The sequence below is a fragment of the Salvelinus fontinalis genome, unplaced genomic scaffold (genome assembly GCF_029448725.1).
Source record: "Salvelinus fontinalis isolate EN_2023a unplaced genomic scaffold, ASM2944872v1 scaffold_0004, whole genome shotgun sequence".
Classification (NCBI taxonomy): Eukaryota; Metazoa; Chordata; class Actinopteri; order Salmoniformes; family Salmonidae; genus Salvelinus; species Salvelinus fontinalis.
Window position 1 is genome coordinate 101,572 of NW_026600213.1, and position 20,078 is coordinate 121,649.

Below are 20,078 nucleotides of genomic sequence, written 5' to 3' on the forward strand. Positions count from 1 at the left end.
TGCCTTCCAATAATAAATATAATAAAATAACAAAACAATAAAAGCAAAATGCTTAGACAGGTTTTGATTAACAAAATAATCTAAATGCGATGTAGTACTGTAATGGTATTTACTAACATAATATTATTACTAAAATAGTTTCTAAAAGTGTTCTAGGCTACCCTATCCTAGGGTTAGGGGTTAGGCTAAAATAGGTTATACGTAGGGTTAGAGTTTCTGTATAGCACTTTGTTCACACACACTTTCACACAATTATAAACATTGTTTGACATGTTTCGACGAACTTTACCCGTTTACTATTTGGATGTATTCGTCTGAATGTTGTGACCGCCATTGACAGTGGATTACTGAACAAAACTCGCCAACAAAACAGAGTTTTTAGGACAAAAAGAGGAACTTTATCGAACAAAACGAACATTTATTGTGTTGTTATTTATTACTCTTGTGACAACAACCAGATGAAGCTCATCAAGGGTAAGCGATTAATTACATTGCTATTTCTGACTTTCATGACTCCTTTACTTGGCTTGAAAATGTGTGTATGCTTTTGTAAGCGGGGCGCTGTCGTCAGATAATCGCATGGTATGCTTTCGCCGTAAAGCCTTTTTGAAATCTGACACAGCGATTGGAATAACAAGAAGTTTATCTTTAAGCCGATGTATAACACTTGTATAATTTATGAATGTTTTATGTGTATTTCTGTATTTTGTATTTGGTGCTCTGCTATTTCACCGGATGTTGGCCATGTGGCAAGGTACCGTCTCACCTACCCATAAGAAGTTTTAAACGGGTTTGAAGAGTGAGTTGATATAACGGTAATATTGTCAAAATTCTGCTTGTAACAACCATCAGAATTGGTCCAAAAAATATATATTCCATTATATTAAACAATAATTCAAATCAAATAAATAAAATTGTATTAGTCACATGCACCGAATACAACAGGTTTAGACCTTACAGTGAAATGCTTACTTACGAGCCCCTAAGAAACAATGCAGGTAAGTAAAAAAATACGAATAAGAATAAGAAATAAAAGTAACAAGTAATTGAAGAGCAGCAGTAAAATAACAATAGCGAGACTATATACAGGGGGGTACTGGTACAGAGTCAATGTGTGGGGGCACCGGTTAGTTGAGGTAGTATGTACATGTAGGTAGAGTTATTAAAGTGACTATGCATAGATGAGAACAACAGAGAGTATCAGTGGTGTAAAAGGGGGGGGGGGGGTCAATGCAAATAGTCTGGGTAGCCATTTGATTAGAAGTTCAGGAGTCTTATGGCTTGGGGGTAGAAGCTGTTTAGAAGCCTCTTGGACCTAGACATGGCGCTCCGGTAGCGTTAGCCGTGTGGTAGCAGAGAGAACAGTCTATGACTAGGGTGGCTGGAGTCTTTGACAATTTTTAGGGCCTTCCTCTGACATCGCCTGGTATAGAGGTCCTGGATGGCAGGAAGCTTGGCCCCAGTGATGCACTGGGCAATTCACACTACCCTCTGTAGTGCCTTGCGGTCGGAGGCCGAACAGTTGCCATACCAGGCAGTGATGCAACCAGCCAGGATGCTCTCGATGGTGCAGCTGTAGGACCTTTTGAGGATCTGAGGACCCATGCCAAATCTTTTCAGTCTCCTGAGGGGGAATAGGTTTTGTCGTTCCCTCTTCCCGACTGTCTTGGTGTGCTTGGACCATGTTAGTTTATTGGTGATGTGGATGCCAAAGAACTTGAATCTCTCAACCTGCTCCACTTCAGCCCCGTCGATGAGAATGGAGGAGTGCTCGGTCCTCTTTTTCCTGTAGTCCACAATGACTTCCTTAGTCTTGAATATGTTGAGGGATAGGTTGTTATTCTGCCAACACCCGACCAGGTCTCGTACCTCCTCCCTATAGGCTGTCTCGTCGTTGTCGGTGATCAGCCCTACTACTGTTGTGTCATCGTCAAACTTAATGATGGTGTTGGAGTCGTGCCTGGCCATGCAGTCATGAGTGAACAGGGAGTACAGGAGGGGGCTGAGCACGCACCCCTGAGGGCCCCCTGTGTTGAGGATCAGCGTGGCGGATGTGTTGTTACCTACCCTTACCACCTGGGAGCGGCCTGTCAGGAATTCTAGGATCCAGTTGCAGAGGGAGGTGTTTAGTCCCAGGGTCCTTAGCTTATTGATGAGCTTTGAGGGCACTATGGTGTTGATTGCTGAGCTGTAGTCAGTGAATAGCATTCTCACATAGGTGTTCCTTTTGTCCAGGTGGGAAAGGGCAGTGTGGAGTCCAATATAGATTGCATCATCTGTGGATCTGTTAGGGTGGTGTGACAATTGGAGTGGATCTGAGTTTATGGGATAATGGTGTTGATGTGAGCCACGTTTTATGTTCAATCAATCAATTGAGTTATGTTTTGCTACTTGTAGGCTACTGTCTGTAATTTGTCTCAATATATTTTATGATGTGTAGCCTAACGTGATTTAGGGCATTTTTATTGGGTAAGCATTAGAATAAGACTCTTCAATATTTGCAGCCATAGGTGATAATATTTCTCTAGGTGCTGATCCGTCATCAGTATTGTGAAATAATTATAATGTTAACTTCATAAAGCTAGGGGGAAGTATCCTGAATTTTGGAGAGTCTGGCGTGCCCAAAGTGAACTGCATGTTACTCAGGCCCAGAAGCTAGGATATGCATATAATTGGTAGATAAAATTGTTAAAATAATGTCTGTGAGTTTAACAGAACTGATATGGCAGGCGAAAACCCGAGGAAAATCCATCCAGGAAATAGGATTTTGTTGATGTGTCATTGTTTTCCATTGACTTGCTATTGAATAAAGTGGGATTTAGCGCCCAGATTGCAGTTCTTACGGCTTCCACTAGATGTCAACAGTCTTCATACATGGTTTCAGGCTTGTTTAATAATACGTTTTAGGAAGTGGACATTTTCAGTGTCACTAGAGGTTTACGTGCATGACCTTGTGCACGTTCTCCGTTCTTTTTCCTTTCTATTGAATACGTTGTTGTCCGGTTGAAACATTATCGATTATATAGATATTTGAGAACCTAAGGATTTATCTTAAGGCTAGGTGGGCGCTAGCGTCCCACCTCGACAACATCCGGTGAAATTGCAGAGTGCCAAATTCAAAATATTAAAATCTTAATATTAAACATTCATGAAAATACAACTGTCATACATGATTCTTTAACTTAGAATCTTGGTAATCGAACCGCTTAGTCCGATTTACAATAGGCTTTACGGCAAAAGCATTTGATCGTCTGAGGACAGCGCCTCACATAACTTTCTGCATTAGCATAAATTCATAACCTGCACAAGCGTCCTAAACCTCAAAAATAGCAATAAAATAAATTACTTTCCTTTGAAGATCTTCCTCTGTTGGCAATCCAAGGGGTGCCAGGAACACAATAAATGGTTGTTTTGTTCGAGAAAGTTTTGTTGGCGCGTTCTGTTCAGTAATCCACTCGCTCAATGGCGTTCAAAACATGCAGACCAATACATCCTAACAGTACCGGTAAAGTTCGTCAAAACATGCAGACCAATACATCCTAATAGTACCGGTAAAGTTTGTCAAAACATGCAGACCAATACATCCTAATTGTACCGGTAAAGTTTGTCAAAACATGCAGACCAATACATCCTAATAGTACCGGTAAAGTTCGTCAAAACATGCAGACCAATACATCCTAATTGTACCGGTAAAGTTCGTCAAAACATGCAGACCAATACATCCTAATAGTACCGGTAAAGTTCGTCAAAACATGCAGACCAATACATCCTAATTGTACCGGTAAAGTTTGTCGAAACATGCAGACCAATACATCCTAATAGTACCGGTAAAGTTCGTCGAAACATGCAGACCAATACATCCTAATAGTACCGGTAAAGTTCGTCGAAACATGCAGACCAATACATCCTAATAGTACCGGTAAAGTTCGTCAAAACATGCAGACCAATACATCCTAATAGTACCGGTAAAGTTCGTCAAAACATGCAGACCAATACATCGTAATAGTACCGGTAAAGTTCGTCAAAACATGCAGACCAATACATCCTAATAATACCGGTAAAGTTCGTCAAAACGAGTCAAACAATGCTTTTAATTAAGGAAAGATTTGAATGGAGAAAACTGATCTGAGAGCAGCGCTCCCTTTCTTTCCATCCTATCAGTACTGATATATGATCCACCAGACATGATACCTTGTAGTGCTGCTGATCCAGTTTCCGCTGGTCTGCCTGTGACTTTGGATCTCTGACCTGTTCACCGGACGTGCTACCTTGTCCTTGTACCTTGTAAATAAAAAAAGGAAACAGTAACACAATAAAATAACAATAATGAGGCTGTAAGGAGAACCAGTACTGAGTCAATGTGCAGGGTACCAGGTAGTTGAGGTAATAATGAGACTATAAGGAGTACCAGTACTGAGTCAATGTGCAGGGTACCAGGTAGTTGAGGTAATAATGAGACTATAAGGAGTACCAGTACTGAGTCAATGTGCAGGGGTACCAGGTAGTTGAGGTAATAATGAGACTATACGGAGTACCAGTACTGAGTCAATGTGCAGGGGTACCAGGTAGTTGAGGTAATAATGAGACTATAAGGAGTACCAGTACTGAGTCAATGTGCAGGGTACCAGGTAGTTGAGGTAATAATGAGACTATAAGGAGTACCAGTACTGAATCAATGTGCAGGGGTACCAGGTAGTTGAGGTAATAATGAGACTATAAGGAGTACCAGTACTGAGTCAATGTGCAGGGGTACCAGGTAGTTGAGGTAATAATGAGACTATAAGGAGAACCAGTACTGAGTCAATGTGCAGGGGTACCAGGTAGTTGAGGTAATACTGAGACTATAAGGAGTACCAGTACTGAGTCAATGTGCAGGGGTACCAGGTAGTTGAGGTAATAATGAGACAATAAGGAGTACCAGTACTGAGTCAATGTGCAGGGTTACCAGGTAGATGAGGTAATAATGAGACTATAAGGAGTACCAGTACTGAGTCAATGTGCAGGGGTACCAGGTAGTTCAGGTAATAATGAGACTATAAGGAGAACCAGTACTGAGTCAATGTGCAGGGGTACCAGGTAGTTGAGGTAATACTGAGACTATAAGGAGTACCAGTACTGAGTCATTGTGCAGGGGTACCAGGTAGTTGAGGTAATAATGAGGCTATAAGGAGTACCAGTACTGAGTCAATGTGCAGGGGTACCAGCTAGTTGAGGTAATAATGAGGCTATAAGGAGAACCAGTACTGAGTCAATGTGCAGGGTACCAGGTAGTTGAGGTAATAATGAGGCTATAAGCAGTACCAGTACTGAGTCAATGTGCAGGGGTACCAGGTAGTTGAGGTAATAATGAGACTATAAGGAGTACCACTACTGAGTCAATGTGCAGGGTACCAGGTAGTTGAGGTAATAATGAGGCTATAAGGAGTACCAGTACTGAGTCATTGTGCAGGGGTACCAGGTAGTTGAGGTAATAATGAGGCTATAAGGAGTACCACTACTGAGTCAATGTGCAGGGTACCAGGTAGTTGAGGTAATAATGAGGCTATAAGGAGTACCAGTACTGAGTCATTGTGCAGGGGTACCAGGTAGTTGAGGTAATAATGAGGCTATAAGGAGTACCAGTACTGAGTCAATGTGCAGGGGTACCAGCTAGTTGAGGTAATAATGAGGCTATAAGGAGAACCAGTACTGAGTCAATGTGCAGGGTACCAGGTAGTTGAGGTAATAATGAGGCTATAAGCAGTACCAGTACTGAGTCAATGTGCAGGGGTACCAGGTAGTTGAGGTAATAATGAGACTATAAGGAGTACCACTACTGAGTCAATGTGCAGGGTACCAGGTAGTTGAGGTAATAATGAGGCTATAAGGAGTACCAGTACTGAGTCATTGTGCAGGGGTACCAGGTAGTTGAGGTAATAATGAGGCTATAAGGAGTACCAGTACTGAGTCAATGTGCAGGGGTACAAGGTAGTTGAGGTAATAATGAGACTATAAGGAGTACCAGTACTGAGTCAATGTGCAGGGGTACCAGGTAGTTGAGGTAATAATGAGGCTATAAGGAGAACCAGTACTGAGTCAATGTGCAGGGGTACCAGGTAGTTGAGGTAATAATGAGACTATAAGGAGTACCAGTACTGAGTCAATGTGCAGGGGTACCAGGTAGTTGAGGTAATAATGAGGCTATAAGGAGTACCAGTACTGAGTCAATGTGCAGGGGTACCAGGTAGTTGAGGTAATAATGAGGCTATAAGGAGAACCAGTACTGAGTCAATGTGCAGGGTACCAGGTAGTTGATGTAATAATGAGACTATAAGGAGTACCAGTACTGAGTAAATGTGCAGGGTACCAGGTAGTTGAGGTAATAATGAGGCTATAAGGAGTACCAGTACTGAGTCAATGTGCAGGGGTACCAGGTAGTTGAGTTAATAATGAGGCTATAAGGAGTACCAGTACTGAGTCAATGTGCATGGGTACCAGGTAGTTGAGGTAATAATGAGACTATAAGGAGTACCAGTACTGAGTCATTGTGCAAGGGTACTTGGTAGTTGAGGTAATAATGAGACTATAAGGAGTACCAGTACTGAGTCAATGTGCAGGGGTACCAGGTAGTTGAGGTAATAATGAGACTATATGGAGTACCAGTACTGAGTCAATGTGCAGGGGTACCAGGTAGTTGAGGTTATAATGAGACTATAAGGAGTACCAGTACTGAGTCAATGTGCAGGGGTACCAGGTAGTTGAGGTTATAATGAGACAATAAGGAGTACCAGTACTGAGTCAATGTGCAGGGTACCAGGTAGTTGAGGTAATAATGAGGCTATAAGGAGTACCAGTACTGAGTCAATGTGCAGGGTACCAGGTAGTTGAGGTAATAATGAGGCTATAAGGAGTACCAGTACTGAGTGAATGTGCAGGGGTACCAGGTAGTTGAGGTAATAATGAGACTATAAGGAGTACCAGTACTAAGTCAATGTGCAGGGGTACCAGGTAGTTGAGGTAATAATGAGACTATAAGGAGTACCAGTACTGAGTGAATGTGCAGGGGTACCAGGTAGTTGAGGTAATAATAAGACTATAAGGAGAACCAGTACTGAGTCAATGTGCAGGGGTACCAGGTAGTTGAGGTAATAATGAGGCTATAAGGAGAACCAGTACTGAGTCAATGTGCAGGGTACCAGGTAGTTGATGTAATAATGAGACTATAAGGAGTACCAGTACTGAGTCAATGTGCAGGGTACCAGGTAGTTGAGGTAATAATGAGGCTATAAGGAGTACCAGTACTGAGTCAATGTGCAGGGGTACCAGGTAGTTGAGGTAATAATGAGGCTATAAGGAGTACCAGTACTGAGTCAATGTGCAGGGTACCAGGTAGTTAGGGTAATAATGAGACTATAAGGAGAACCAGTACTGAGTCAATGTGCAGGGTACCAGGTAGTTGAGGTAATAATGAGACTATAAGGAGTACCAGTACTGAGTCAATGTGCAGGGGTACCAGGTAGTTGAGGTAATAATGAGACTATAAGGAGTTCCAGTACTGAGTCAATGTGCAGGGGTACCAGGTAGTTGAGGTAATAATGAGACTATAAGGAGTACCAGTACTGAGTCAATGTGCATGGGTACCAGGTAGTTGAGGTAATAATGAGACTATAAGGAGTACCAGTACTGAGTCATTGTGCAAGGGTACTTGGTAGTTGAGGTAATAATGAGACTATAAGGAGTACCAGTACTGAGTCAATGTGCAGGGGTACCAGGTAGTTGAGGTAATAATGAGACTATAAGGAGTACCAGTACTGAGTCAATGTGCAGGGGTACCAGGTAGTTGAGGTTATAATGAGACTATAAGGAGTACCAGTACTGAGTCAATGTGCAGGGGTACCAGGTAGTTGAGGTTATAATGAGACAATAAGGAGTACCAGTACTGAGTCAATGTGCAGGGTACCAGGTAGTTGAGGTAATAATGAGGCTATAAGCAGTACCAGTACTGAGTCAATGTGCAGGGGTACCAGGTAGTTGAGGTAATAATGAGACTATAAGGAGTACCAGTACTGAGTCAATGTGCAGGGTACCAGGTAGTTGAGGTAATAATGAGGCTATAAGGAGTACCAGTACTGAGTGAATGTGCAGGGGTACCAGGTTGTTGAGGTAATAATGAGACTATAAGGAGTACCAGTACTAAGTCAATGTGCAGGGGTACCAGGTAGTTGAGGTAATAATGAGACTATAAGGAGTACCAGTACTGAGTGAATGTGCAGGGGTACCAGGTAGTTGAGGTAATAATGAGACTATAAGGAGTACCAGTACTGAGTCAATGGGCAGGGGTACCGGGTAGTTGAGGTAATAATGAGTACCAGTACTGAGTCAATGTGCAGGGGTACCAGGTAGTTGAGGTAATAATGAGGCTATAAGGAGTACCAGTACTGAGTCATTGTGCAGGGGTACCAGGTAGTTGAGGTAATAATGAGACTATAAGGAGTACCAGTACTGAGTCAATGTGCAGGGGTACCAGGTAGTTGAGGTAATAATGAGACTATAAGGAGTACCAGTACTGAGTCAATGTGCAGGGTACCAGGTAGTTGAGGAAATAATGAGACTATAAGGAGTACCAGTACTGAGTCAATGTGCAGGGGTACCAGGTAGTTGAGGTAATAATGAGACTATAAGGAGTACCAGTACTGAGTCAATGTGCAGGGTTCCAGGTAGTTGAGGTAATAATGAGACTATAAGGAGTACCAGTACTGAGTCAATGTGCATGGGTACCAGGTAGTTGAGGTAATAATGAGACTATAAGGAGTACCAGTACTGAGTCATTGTGCAGGGGTACTTGGTAGTTGAGGTAATAATGAGACTATAAGGAGTACCAGTACTGAGTCAATGTGCAGGGGTACCAGGTAGTTGAGGTAATAATGAGACTATAAGGAGTACCAGTACTGAGTCAATGTGCAGGGGTACCAGGTAGTTGAGGTAATAATGAGGCTATAAGGAGTACCAGTACTGAGTCAATGTGCAGGGGTACCAGGTAGTTGAGGTAATAATGAGACTATAAGGAGTACCAGTACTGAGTCAATGTGCAGGGGTACCAGGTAGTTGAGGTAATAATGAATCTATAAGGAGTACCAGTACTGAGTCAATGTGCAGGGTACCAGGTAGTTGAGGTAATAATGAGACTATAAGGAGTACCAGTACTGAGTCAATGTGCAGGGGTACCAGGTAGTTGAGGTAATAATGAGACTATAAGGAGTACCAGTACTGAGTCAATGTGCAGGGGTACCAGGTAGTTGAGGTAATAATGAGACTATAAGGAGTACCAGTACTGAATCAATGGGCAGGGGTACCGGGTAGTTGAGGTAATAATGAGTACCAGTACTGAGTCAATGTACAGGGGTACCAGGTAGTTGAGGTAATAATGAGGCTATAAGGAGTACCAGTACTGAGTCATTGTGCAGGGGTACTTGGTAGTTGAGGTAATAATGAGACTATAAGGAGTACCAGTACTGAGTCAATGTGCAGGGGTACCAGGTAGTTGAGGTAATAATGAGACTATAAGGAGTACCAGTACTGAGTCAATGTGCAGGGTACCAGGTAGTTGAGGAAATAATGAGACTATAAGGAGTACCAGTACTGAGTCAATGTGCAGGGGTACCAGGTAGTTGAGGTAATAATGAGACTATAAGGAGTACCAGTACTGAGTCAATGTGCAGGGTTCCAGGTAGTTGAGGTAATAATGAGACTATAAGGAGTACCAGTACTGAGTCAATGTGCATTGGTACCAGGTAGTTGAGGTAATAATGAGACTATAAGGAGTACCAGTACTGAGTCATTGTGCAGGGGTACTTGGTAGTTGAGGTACTAATGAGACTATAAGGAGTACCAGTACTGAGTCAATGTGCAGGGTACCAGGTAGTTGAGGTAATAATGAGACTATAAGGAGTACCAGTACTGAGTCAATGTGCAGGGGTACCAGGTAGTTGAGGTAATAATGAGGCTATAAGGAGTACCAGTACTGAGTAAATGTGCAGGGGTACCAGGTAGTTGAGGTAATAATGAGACTATAAGGAGTACCAGTACTGAGTCAATGTGTAGGGGTACCAGGTAGTTGAGGTAATAATGAATCTATAAGGAGTACCAGTACTGAGTCAATGTGCAGGGTACCAGGTAGTTGAGGTAATAATGAGACTATAAGGAGTACCAGTACTGAGTCAATGTGCAGGGTACCAGGTAGTTGAGGTAATAATGAGACTATAAGGAGTACCAGTACAGAGTCAATGTGCAGGGGTCCCAGGTAGTTGAGGTAATAATGAGACTATAAGGAGTACCAGTACTGAGTCAATGTGCAGGGGTACCAGGTAGTTGAGGTAATAATGAGACTATAAGGAGTACCAGTACTGAGTCAATGTGCAGGGGTACCAGGTAGTTGAGGTAATAATGAGACTATAAGGATTACCAGTACTGAGTCAATGTGCAGGGTACCAGGTAGTTGAGGTAATAATGAGACTATAAGGAGTACCAGTAATGAGTCAATTTGCAGGGGTACCAGGTAGTTGAGGTAATAATGAGACTATAAGGAGTACCAGTACTGAGTCAATTTGCAGGGGTACCAGGTAGTTGAGGCAATTGTGGTAATATGTACATGTAGGTAGGGGTAAAAGTGACTAGGCAATCAGGATAGAGATTACATGTCCTCATCCAGGGAGTGCACACACACACACACACACACACACACACACACACACACACACACACACACACACACACACACACACACACACACACACACACACACACACACACACACACACACACACACACACACACACACACACACACACACACACACACACACACACACACACACACACACACACACACACACACACACACACACACACACACTCACACACGGAGGGAATGTTGTGTTTGTTTAATATTGTTTTAGGACTATGAAAATGGACAAAAGGATTAGCCTATGGGTTATGAAAACAACAAAAATAAATGGGAAAATTGGAGAGGAGAAATGACTAGAGACAGTGTTGTTTAACTCACTGACCATGACAAATGAGTTCTTCTTACCTTTGTTCAGTAGAAATGTCTCCCTCTCTAAAGTGTATAGGTTGACCCATAGACCAGTCACTCTTCATGGACACACAGCTGGGAACAGGGGAGGCTGGTCTCTCCTTCTTGATTGGGCTTCAACACAACAGAGACAAACATTACATCTCTCATCTACTCTGAGCTCAGATGGGGCAACATAAGAAGAGTTCCAAAACGCTATACATCACTTTTCAGAAATGTCCTTAAAACTTATGGCTGCAGGCGCAGTATTGAGTAGCTTGGATAAAAGGTTCCCATTGAAACGGCCTCGTACTCAATTCTTGCTCGTACAATATGCATATTATTATTACTATTGGATAGAAAACACTCTCAAGTTTCTAAAACCGTTTGAATTATATCTGTGAGTAAAACAGAACTCATTTTGCAGCAAACTTCCTGTCAGAAAGTGAAAAATCTGAAATCGAGGCTCTGTTCCAGGGCCTCCCTAATCGTTTGCTCGAAATCTATTAGTATACATGCACTTCATACGCCTTCCACTAGATGTCAATAGGCTGTGAGAGGTGAAATGGGGTCTCTAGCTCTTTCTATGGTCAAAAGAGAGAGCTTGGAATGACAGGACCCCAATTTCCTTTGCTCAGGAAGACGCGGAAAGCACTTCCGCATTGGCTTCTGAAAAGCTTTTGTTATAGACGGCTAATATCTCCGGCTTTGATTTTATTTGATAAATGTGACAATATCATCGTAAAGTATGTTTTTTCAATATAGTTTAATCAGATTATTGAAATTTATTCGGGAGTTTTGGCGTGTTCCGTTCTCTGCGTTTGATGACGAAGGAGAGCTTAGCGCCACTTGGCTAGTTTTGCTTGCTCATTCGAGAGGGAAAAAGGACATTCTAAATCCAAACAACGATTGTTCTGGACAAAGGACCACTTGTACAAGATTCTGATGGAAGCTCAACAAAAGTAGGACCCATTTATGATGTTATTTCCTATTTCTGTCGAAAATGTGTTGTTGTGTTTTCCGCCTTGAGTTTTGGCGCTGTGTCGCTATAACGTAAGCTGTATGTCGTAATGAAGTTATTTTTAGAATTCTAACACGGCGATTTCATTAAGAACTACTGTATCTATCATTTGCTGTACAACAAGTATTTTTTAGGAACGTTTATGATTAGTTATTTGGTCAGAATAGGTGAGTGTCAGAAATATATCCGGACATTCTGGAAAAAAGATGCTAAGTTTTCACAATGTATAACCACGGATTTCAGCTCTAAATATGCACATTTTCGAACAAAACATAAGTGTATTGTATAACCTAGACTGTCATCTGATGAAGCTTGTCAAGGTTAGTGAAAGATTATATATCTTTTGCTGTTTTTTTGCGATCGCTAACTTTTGCTGCTGAAAAATGGGTTGTGTTTTTGGCTATTGTGGTAAGCTAATATAATGCTATATTGTGTTTTCGCTGTAAAACACTTAAAGAATCGGAAATATTGGCTGGATTCACAAGATGTTTGTCTTTCATTTGCTGTACACCATGTATTTTTCATAAATGTTTTATGATGAGTAATTAGGTATTTCAATTTGGTCTCTGTAATTGTTCTAGCTGCTTCGGTGCTATTTCCGATTGTAGCTGCAATGTAAAACTATGATTTATACCTCAAATATGCACATTTTTCGAACAAAACATAGATTTATTGTATAACATGTTATAAGACTGTCATCTGATGAAGTTGTTTCTTGGTTAGTTTGGTTGGTTCTTGGTTAGTTTGGTTGGTTTTGTGCAAGCCACCTGTGCTGTGAAAAATGTCTGTGCTTTTTTGTATTTGGTGGTGAGAGAACATAAATATACGTGGTGTTTTCGCTGTAAAACATTTTAAAAATCGGACATGTTGGCTGGATTCACAAGATGTTTATCTTTCATTTGCTGAATTGGACTTGTTAATGTGTGAAAGTTAAATTTTTCTAAAAAATATATTTTGAATTTCGCGCCCTGCACTTGAAGTGGCTGTTGTCATATTGTGCCCGACTTTGGGCTTGTAGCCCAAAGAAGTTAAATTTGCTGTTGTTTCTTAAAGAAATTATGAAAGAGACTTTTGTGTTTGTTCACTATCAAATCATTGGATGGGTTTGTTCAATGACAGACATGTATTTGTTTAAAATCTATGACTTGATGGTTTCATTTCAGAGAGACGAATAGACATGGGTATTTGGTAAATGCTATATATCTGCCTCACTCTCAGAGAAATCAGTAGTACTGCTAGGTTTTACACAGTAATAATATATATCTGCCTCACTCTCAGAGAAATCAGTAGTACTGCTAGGTTTTATACAGTAATAATATATATCTGCCTCGCTCTCAGAGAAATCAGTAGTACTGCTAGGTTTTATACAGTAATAATATATATCTGCCTCGCTCTCAGAGAAATCAGTAGTACTGCTAGGTTTTACACAGTAATAATATATATCTGCCCCACTCTCAGAGAAATCAGTAGTACTGCTAGGTTTTACACAGTAATAATATATATCTGCCTCACTCTTAGAGAAATCAGTAGTACTGCTAGGTTTTACACAGTAATAATATATATCTGCCCCACTCTCAGAGAAATCAGTAGTACTGCTAGGTTTTACACAGTAATAATATATATCTGCCTCACTCTCAGAGAAATCAGTAGTACTGCTAGGTTTTACACAGTAATAATATATATCTGCCCCGCTCTCAGAGAAATCAGTAGTACTGCTAGGTTTTATACAGTAATAATATATATCTGCCTCGCTCTCAGAGAAATCAGTAGTACTGCTAGGTTTTACACAGTAATAATATATATCTGCCTCACTCTCAGAGAAATCAGTAGTACTGCTAGGTTTTACACAGTAATACTATATATCTGCCTCACTCTCAGTGAAATCAGTAGTACTGCTAGGTTTTACACAGTAATAATATATATCTGCCTCACTCTCAGAGAAATCAGTAGTACTGCTAGGTTTTACACAGTAATACTATATATCTGCCTCACTCTCAGAGAAATCAGTAGTACTGCTAGGTTTTACACAGTAATAATATATATCTGCCTCACTCTCAGAGAAATCAGTAGTACTGCTAGGTTTTACACAGTAATAATATATATCTGCCTCACTCTCAGAGAAATCAGTAGTACTGCTAGGTTTTACACAGGAATAATATATATCTGCCTCACTCTCAGAGAAATCAGTAGTACTGCTAGGTTTTACACAGTAATAATATATATCTGCCTGTCTTTTTATACAGTCAAATGTGACGGTCTTATGTCGCAAAATTTGAAATTGTGTATTTCACATAAGATAAAAGTAGAGACTCGGAGCTAGAAAATAGTATATAATATACTACAGTCCAAGCTGCTCAATACTGCCCCTGCAGCCATAAGAAGTTAATGTGAGTCTGGAAGGAGAGTTTACAGTCTAACCAGACACCTAGGTATTTGTAGTTGTCCACGTATTCTAAGTCAGAGCCGTCCAGAGTAGTGATGCTGGACGGGCGAGAAGGTGAGGGCAGCGATCGGTTGAAGAGCATGCATTTAGTTTTACTTGAATTTAAGAGCAATTGAAGGCCACAGAAGGAGAGTTGTATGGCATTGAAGCTCGTCTGGATGTCACAAAGTGCTATACAGAAACCCTACGTATTACCTATTTTAGCCTTAAACCTAATTCTAGGGTAGGGTAGCCTAGAACACTTTTAGAAACTATTTTAGTAATAATATTATGTTAGTAAAATCGATCATAGTACTAAATAGCATGTTGATTATTTTGTTAATCAAAACCTGTCTAAGCATTTTGCTTTTATAGTTTTGTTATTTTACGATATTTATTATTGAAAGGCAGAACACAACAAGACACATTAGTTTTATTTTTCAAATATGGTTTGAACTGGTTTGAAATTCCCGTGGGATTGGTGGGGCAGGTTTGAGACTGATCTAAGGAATTAACTTTTACTTGGTACTCATCCCGGATCCGGGAGCACCCCCATCAGTAAAAAAGCTGACTAGCACAGCCTAGCATAGCGTCACAAGTAAATACTAGCATCTAAATATCATTAAATCACAAGTCCAAGACACCAGATGAAAGATGCACATCTTGTGAATCCAGCCATCATTTCTGATTTTTAAAATGTTTTACAGGGAAGACACAATATGTATTTCTATTAGCTAACCATGATAGCAAAAGACCCAACCTTTTTTTCTCCACCATTTTTTTCCTGCATAGGTAGCTATCACAATTTCGACCAAATAAAGATATAAATAGTCACTAACCAAGAAACAACTTCATCAGATGACAGTCTGATAACATATTTATTGTATAGCATATGTTTTGTTAGAAACATTTGCATATTTCAGGTATAGATCATAGTTTTACATTGCAGCCACCATCACAACTCTCACCAAAGCAACTAGAATAACTACAGAGACCAACGTGAATTACCTAATACTCATCATAAAACATTTATGAAAAATACACAGTGTACCGCAAATGAATGACAAACATCTTGTGAATCCAGCCAATATTTCAGATTTTTTAAGTGTTTTACAGCGAAAACACAATATAGCATTATATTAGCTTACTACAATAGCCAACCACACAACAGCATTGATTCAAGCCAACAGTAGCGATAACGAATAAACCAGCAAAAGATATAATTTTTTTTCACTAACTTTCTCAAACTTCTTCAGATGACAGTACTATAACATCATATTACACAATACATATAGACTTTGTTCGAAAACGTGCATATTTAGCGGCACAAATCGTGGTTATACAATGAGAATAGTAGCCAAGCTGCCAACAAAATGTTGGGAGAAATCTTGGGAGAGGCACCTAATCTAATCATTAACTAATCATAAACTTGACTAAAAAATACAGGTTGGACAGCAAATGAAAGATACATTAGTTCGTAATGCAACCGCTGTGTTAGATTTTTAAAATTAACGTTACTACGACATACAGCGTGCGTTAAAGCGAGACCGCACCGAAATTAATGGCGGAATAGGAGTTTTACATTTTTCAACAGAACAACGAATTAACATCATAAATAGTTCTTACTTTTTGATGAGCTTTCATCAGAATCTTGGGCAAGTTGTCCTTTGTCCAAAAGAATCGTTGCTCGGTTGTAGATTGTCGCCTTCAACTTTGGAATTAGCAGTAAACATTAGCCATGTGGCGAAGACGTGCCCAACTCACTATAACGCAGCACTAAGAAAATCCGAAAATTGCAATATACTGATATAAAATGATATAACTCGGTTTAAAATAACTACATTATGACGTTCTTAACACCTATATCGAATAAAATCAGAGCCGGTTATATCTAAGGCCTATAACGAGAGCTTTCCAGAACGCCATCCTGAGGTCTGTCTTGCGTCATGGCGAATGTTGAAAAGAGTGCACCCCACGTTCCAAGACCATTTATATGGCCTCAGATCTGCCTAGCAACTCCATTCCAATTCTCACTATTTGCTGACATCTAGGGGAAGGCGTATGCAGTGCATGTCGACCAATAGAAGACATGCAAATTAATAAACTGACCCTAGAACAGCCTGCCTGATTTCAGATTTCTCACTTCCTCACAGGAAGTTTGCTCCAACTTGAGTTCTGTTTTACTCACAGATATAATTCAAACGGTTTTAGAAACTAGAGAGTGTTTTCTATCCAATAGTAATAATAATATGCATATTGTACGAGCAAGAATTGAGTACGAGGCAGTTTAATTTGGGAACAACATTTTTACAAAGTGAAAACAGCACCCCCTATTGAGAAAAGGTTTAATAAACAAATGTGATGCATTTTGGATATAAACTCTTAATAATTATTTCAAAATTGTCTTCTCACCTCTTAGCTTTGGTGTCATGTTCCCCAGAGAGACGCCTTTTAGAGGCAGGGCCCCCCTCCTCTCTCTCCCCAGAGAGACGCCTTTTAGAGGCAGGTCCCTCCTCTCTCTCCCCAGAGAGACTCATTTTAGAGAACTGACCCCTAAACAGAGATCCAACATGTTGGTTGTGGTTAACACAGTAATTCTTGAATGTCAATTGTTATCATTTACTAATTATCTCTTATGAAACATTATCTAACAGACCTATCAAAACAGTCAGGTGATTTAATGCAATCACATGAATATGTAGTTGTGAAATGACATCTCCATGGTAACTGTCAATAATAATAATAATAATAAGTCACTTTTTGTTAAGGTAGTTATAGACAGAACAACAACAATAATAATAATAATAATAATAATAATAATAATAACAATAAGTCACTGTTTGTTAAGGTAGTTGTAGACAGTACAGCAACAACAATAATAATAATAATAATAATAAGTCACTGTTTGTTAATGTAGTTATAGACAGTACAGCAACAACAATAATAATAATAATAATAAGTCACTGTTTGTTAAGGTAGTTATAGACAGTACAGCAACAACAATAATAATAATAATAATAAGTCACTGTTTGTTAAGGTAGTTATAGACAGTACAGCAACAACAATAATAATAATAATAATAATAATAATAAGTCACTGTTTGTTAAGGTAGTTATAGACAGTACAACAACAATAATAATAATAATAAGTCACTGTTTGTTAAGGTAGTTATAGACAGTACAGCAACAATAATAATAATAATAATAAGTCACTGTTTGTTAAGATAGTTATAGACAGTACAGCAACAATAATAATAATAATAATAATAATAATAATAAGTCACTGTTTGTTAAGGTAGTTATAGACAGTACAGCAACAACAATAATAATAATAATAATAATAATAATAATAAGTCACGTTTGATAAGGTAGTTATAGACAGTACAGCCCGGTGCATCCTGTACCGGTCCCACGCATCAGGCCTGCAGCAGCCTCCACAGGCCAGAGCTTCCGGCGACAGTTCCCAGTCCAGAGCTTCCGGCGACAGTTCCCAGTCCAGAGCTTCCGGCGACAGTTCCCAGTCCAGAGCTTCCGGCGACAGTTCCCAGTCCAGAGCTTCCGGTGACAGTTCCCAGTCCAGAGCTTCCGGCGACAGTTCCCAGTCCAGAGCTTCCGGCGACAGTTCCCAGTCCAGAGCTTCCGGCGACAGTTCCCAGTCCAGAGCTTCCGGCGACAGTTCCCAGTCCAGAGATTCCGGCGACAGTTCCCATCCCAGAGCTTCCGGCGACAGTTCCCATCCCAGAGCTTCCTGCGACGTTTCACAGTCCGAAGCCTCCAGCGACAGTCCCCAGTTCGGGGCCTGCAGCGACGGTCCCCAGTCTGGGGTCTGCAGCAACGGTCCCCAGTCCGGGTCCTCCGGCGATGATCGGTGGTCTGGTTCCTCCGGCAATGATCTGCGGCCAGGTTCCTCCAGTGAAGGTCCATGCACCAGGGCCGCCACCAAAGCGGGGGATCTGCGGGCGGAGGGGGGTCTTGCGGTCTTGCGTCTTGCAGGTTTTGCGACCGGAATCCGCACCTTTGGGGGGGGTTAATGTCACGCCCTGGCCATAGAGAGGTTTTGATGATCTATTTTGGTTAGGCCAGGGTCTGACTAGGGTGGGCATTCTAGTTTCTTTATTTCTATGTTGGTGTGGTTCCCAATCAGAGGCAGCTGTCTATCGTTGTCTCTGATTGGGGATCATATGTAAGTTGTCCTTTTTCGTTTGGGTTTTGTGGGTAGTAGTTTTCTGTATAGTTTATTTGCCTTACAGAACTGTTCTTTTTTCACTTTGTTATTTTGTTCAAATGTTTTGATAAATAAAAATCATGAACACTTACCACACTGCGCTTTGGTCCGATCCTCATTCTGACCAGAGACGTTACATTTTCAAAGCTTAAAAACACTCAAAGACACGACACGTTTTAGTTTTCCTGCAACAGGGTGATCATACATTCCTTTCCCCATGCTGTGGCCCTCACCAACTGGCCACCTGGCCCATAGAGACTAAAGGACTATGCTGTGGCCCTCACCAACTGGTCACCTGGTCCATAGAGACTAAAGGACTATGCTGTGGCCCTCACCAGCTGGCCATCTGGTCCATAGAGACTAAAGGACTATGCTGTGGCCCTCACCAGCTGGCCATCTGGTCCATAGAGACTAAAGGACTATGCTGTGGCCCTCACCAACTGGCCACCTGGTCCATAGAGACTAAAGGACTATGCTGTGGCCCTCACCAACTGGCCACCTGGTCCATAGAGACTAAAGGACTATGCTGTGGCCCTCACCAACTGGCAATCTGGCCCATAGAGACTAAAGGACTATGCTGTGGCCCTCACCAACTGGCCACCTGGTCCATAGAGACTAAAGGACTATGCTGTGGCCCTCACCAACTGGCCACCTGTCCCATAGAGACTACAGGACTATGCTGTGGCCCTCACCAACTGGCCATCTGGTCCATAGAGACTAAAGGACTATGCTGTGTCCCTCACCAACTGGTCACCTGGCCCATAGAGACTAAAGGACTATGCTGTGGCCCTCACCAACTGGCAATCTGGCCCATATAGACTAAAGGAATATGCTGTGGCCCTCACCAACTGGCCACCTGGTCCATAGAGACTAAAGGACTATGCTGTGGCCCTCACCAACTGGCCACCTGGCCCATAGAGACTAAAGGAATATGCTGTGGCCCTCACCAACTGGCCACCTGGCCCATAGAGACTAAAGGAATATGCTGTGGCCCTCACCAACTGGCCATCTGGCCCATAGAGACTAAAGGAATATGCTGTGGCTCTCACCAACTGGCCACCTGGTCCATAGAGAATAAAGGACTATGCTGTGGCCCTCACCAACTGGCCATCTGGACCATAGAGACTAAAGGACTATGCTGTGGCCCTCACCAACTGGCCATCTGGCCCATAGAGGCTAAAGGACTATGCTGTTGCCCTCACCAACTGGCCACCTGGCCCATAGAGACTAAAGGACTATGCTGTGGCCCTCACCAACTGGCCACCTGGTCCATAGAGAATAAAGGACTATACACTCTACGCTGCACCACATCAAGCATCTCTGAACTGAACACTAAATAATTGAACTATACTGCATTATCTC

The 20,078-nt window shown here is 41.3% G+C and overlaps 2 protein-coding genes across 2 annotated transcripts in view; one reads left to right on the plus strand and one right to left on the minus strand.

Moving 5' to 3' along the window:
• LOC129841964 (NACHT, LRR and PYD domains-containing protein 12-like) overlaps positions 1-17,055 on the minus strand; it is a 38,306-nt gene extending 21,251 nt beyond the window's left edge. The window contains exons 1-2 of the mRNA XM_055910330.1: positions 16,905-17,055; positions 11,068-11,184 (exon numbers count right to left, since the gene is read on the minus strand). Of these exons, the coding sequence (XP_055766305.1) occupies positions 11,068-11,184; positions 16,905-17,029 (242 nt within the window). The 5' untranslated portion in view covers positions 17,030-17,055. The remainder of the gene's footprint in view (positions 1-11,067; positions 11,185-16,904) is intronic.
• LOC129841963 (general transcription factor II-I repeat domain-containing protein 2-like) overlaps positions 1-20,078 on the plus strand; it is an 83,430-nt gene that overhangs the window by 25,496 nt on the left and 37,856 nt on the right. The window lies entirely within an intron of this gene.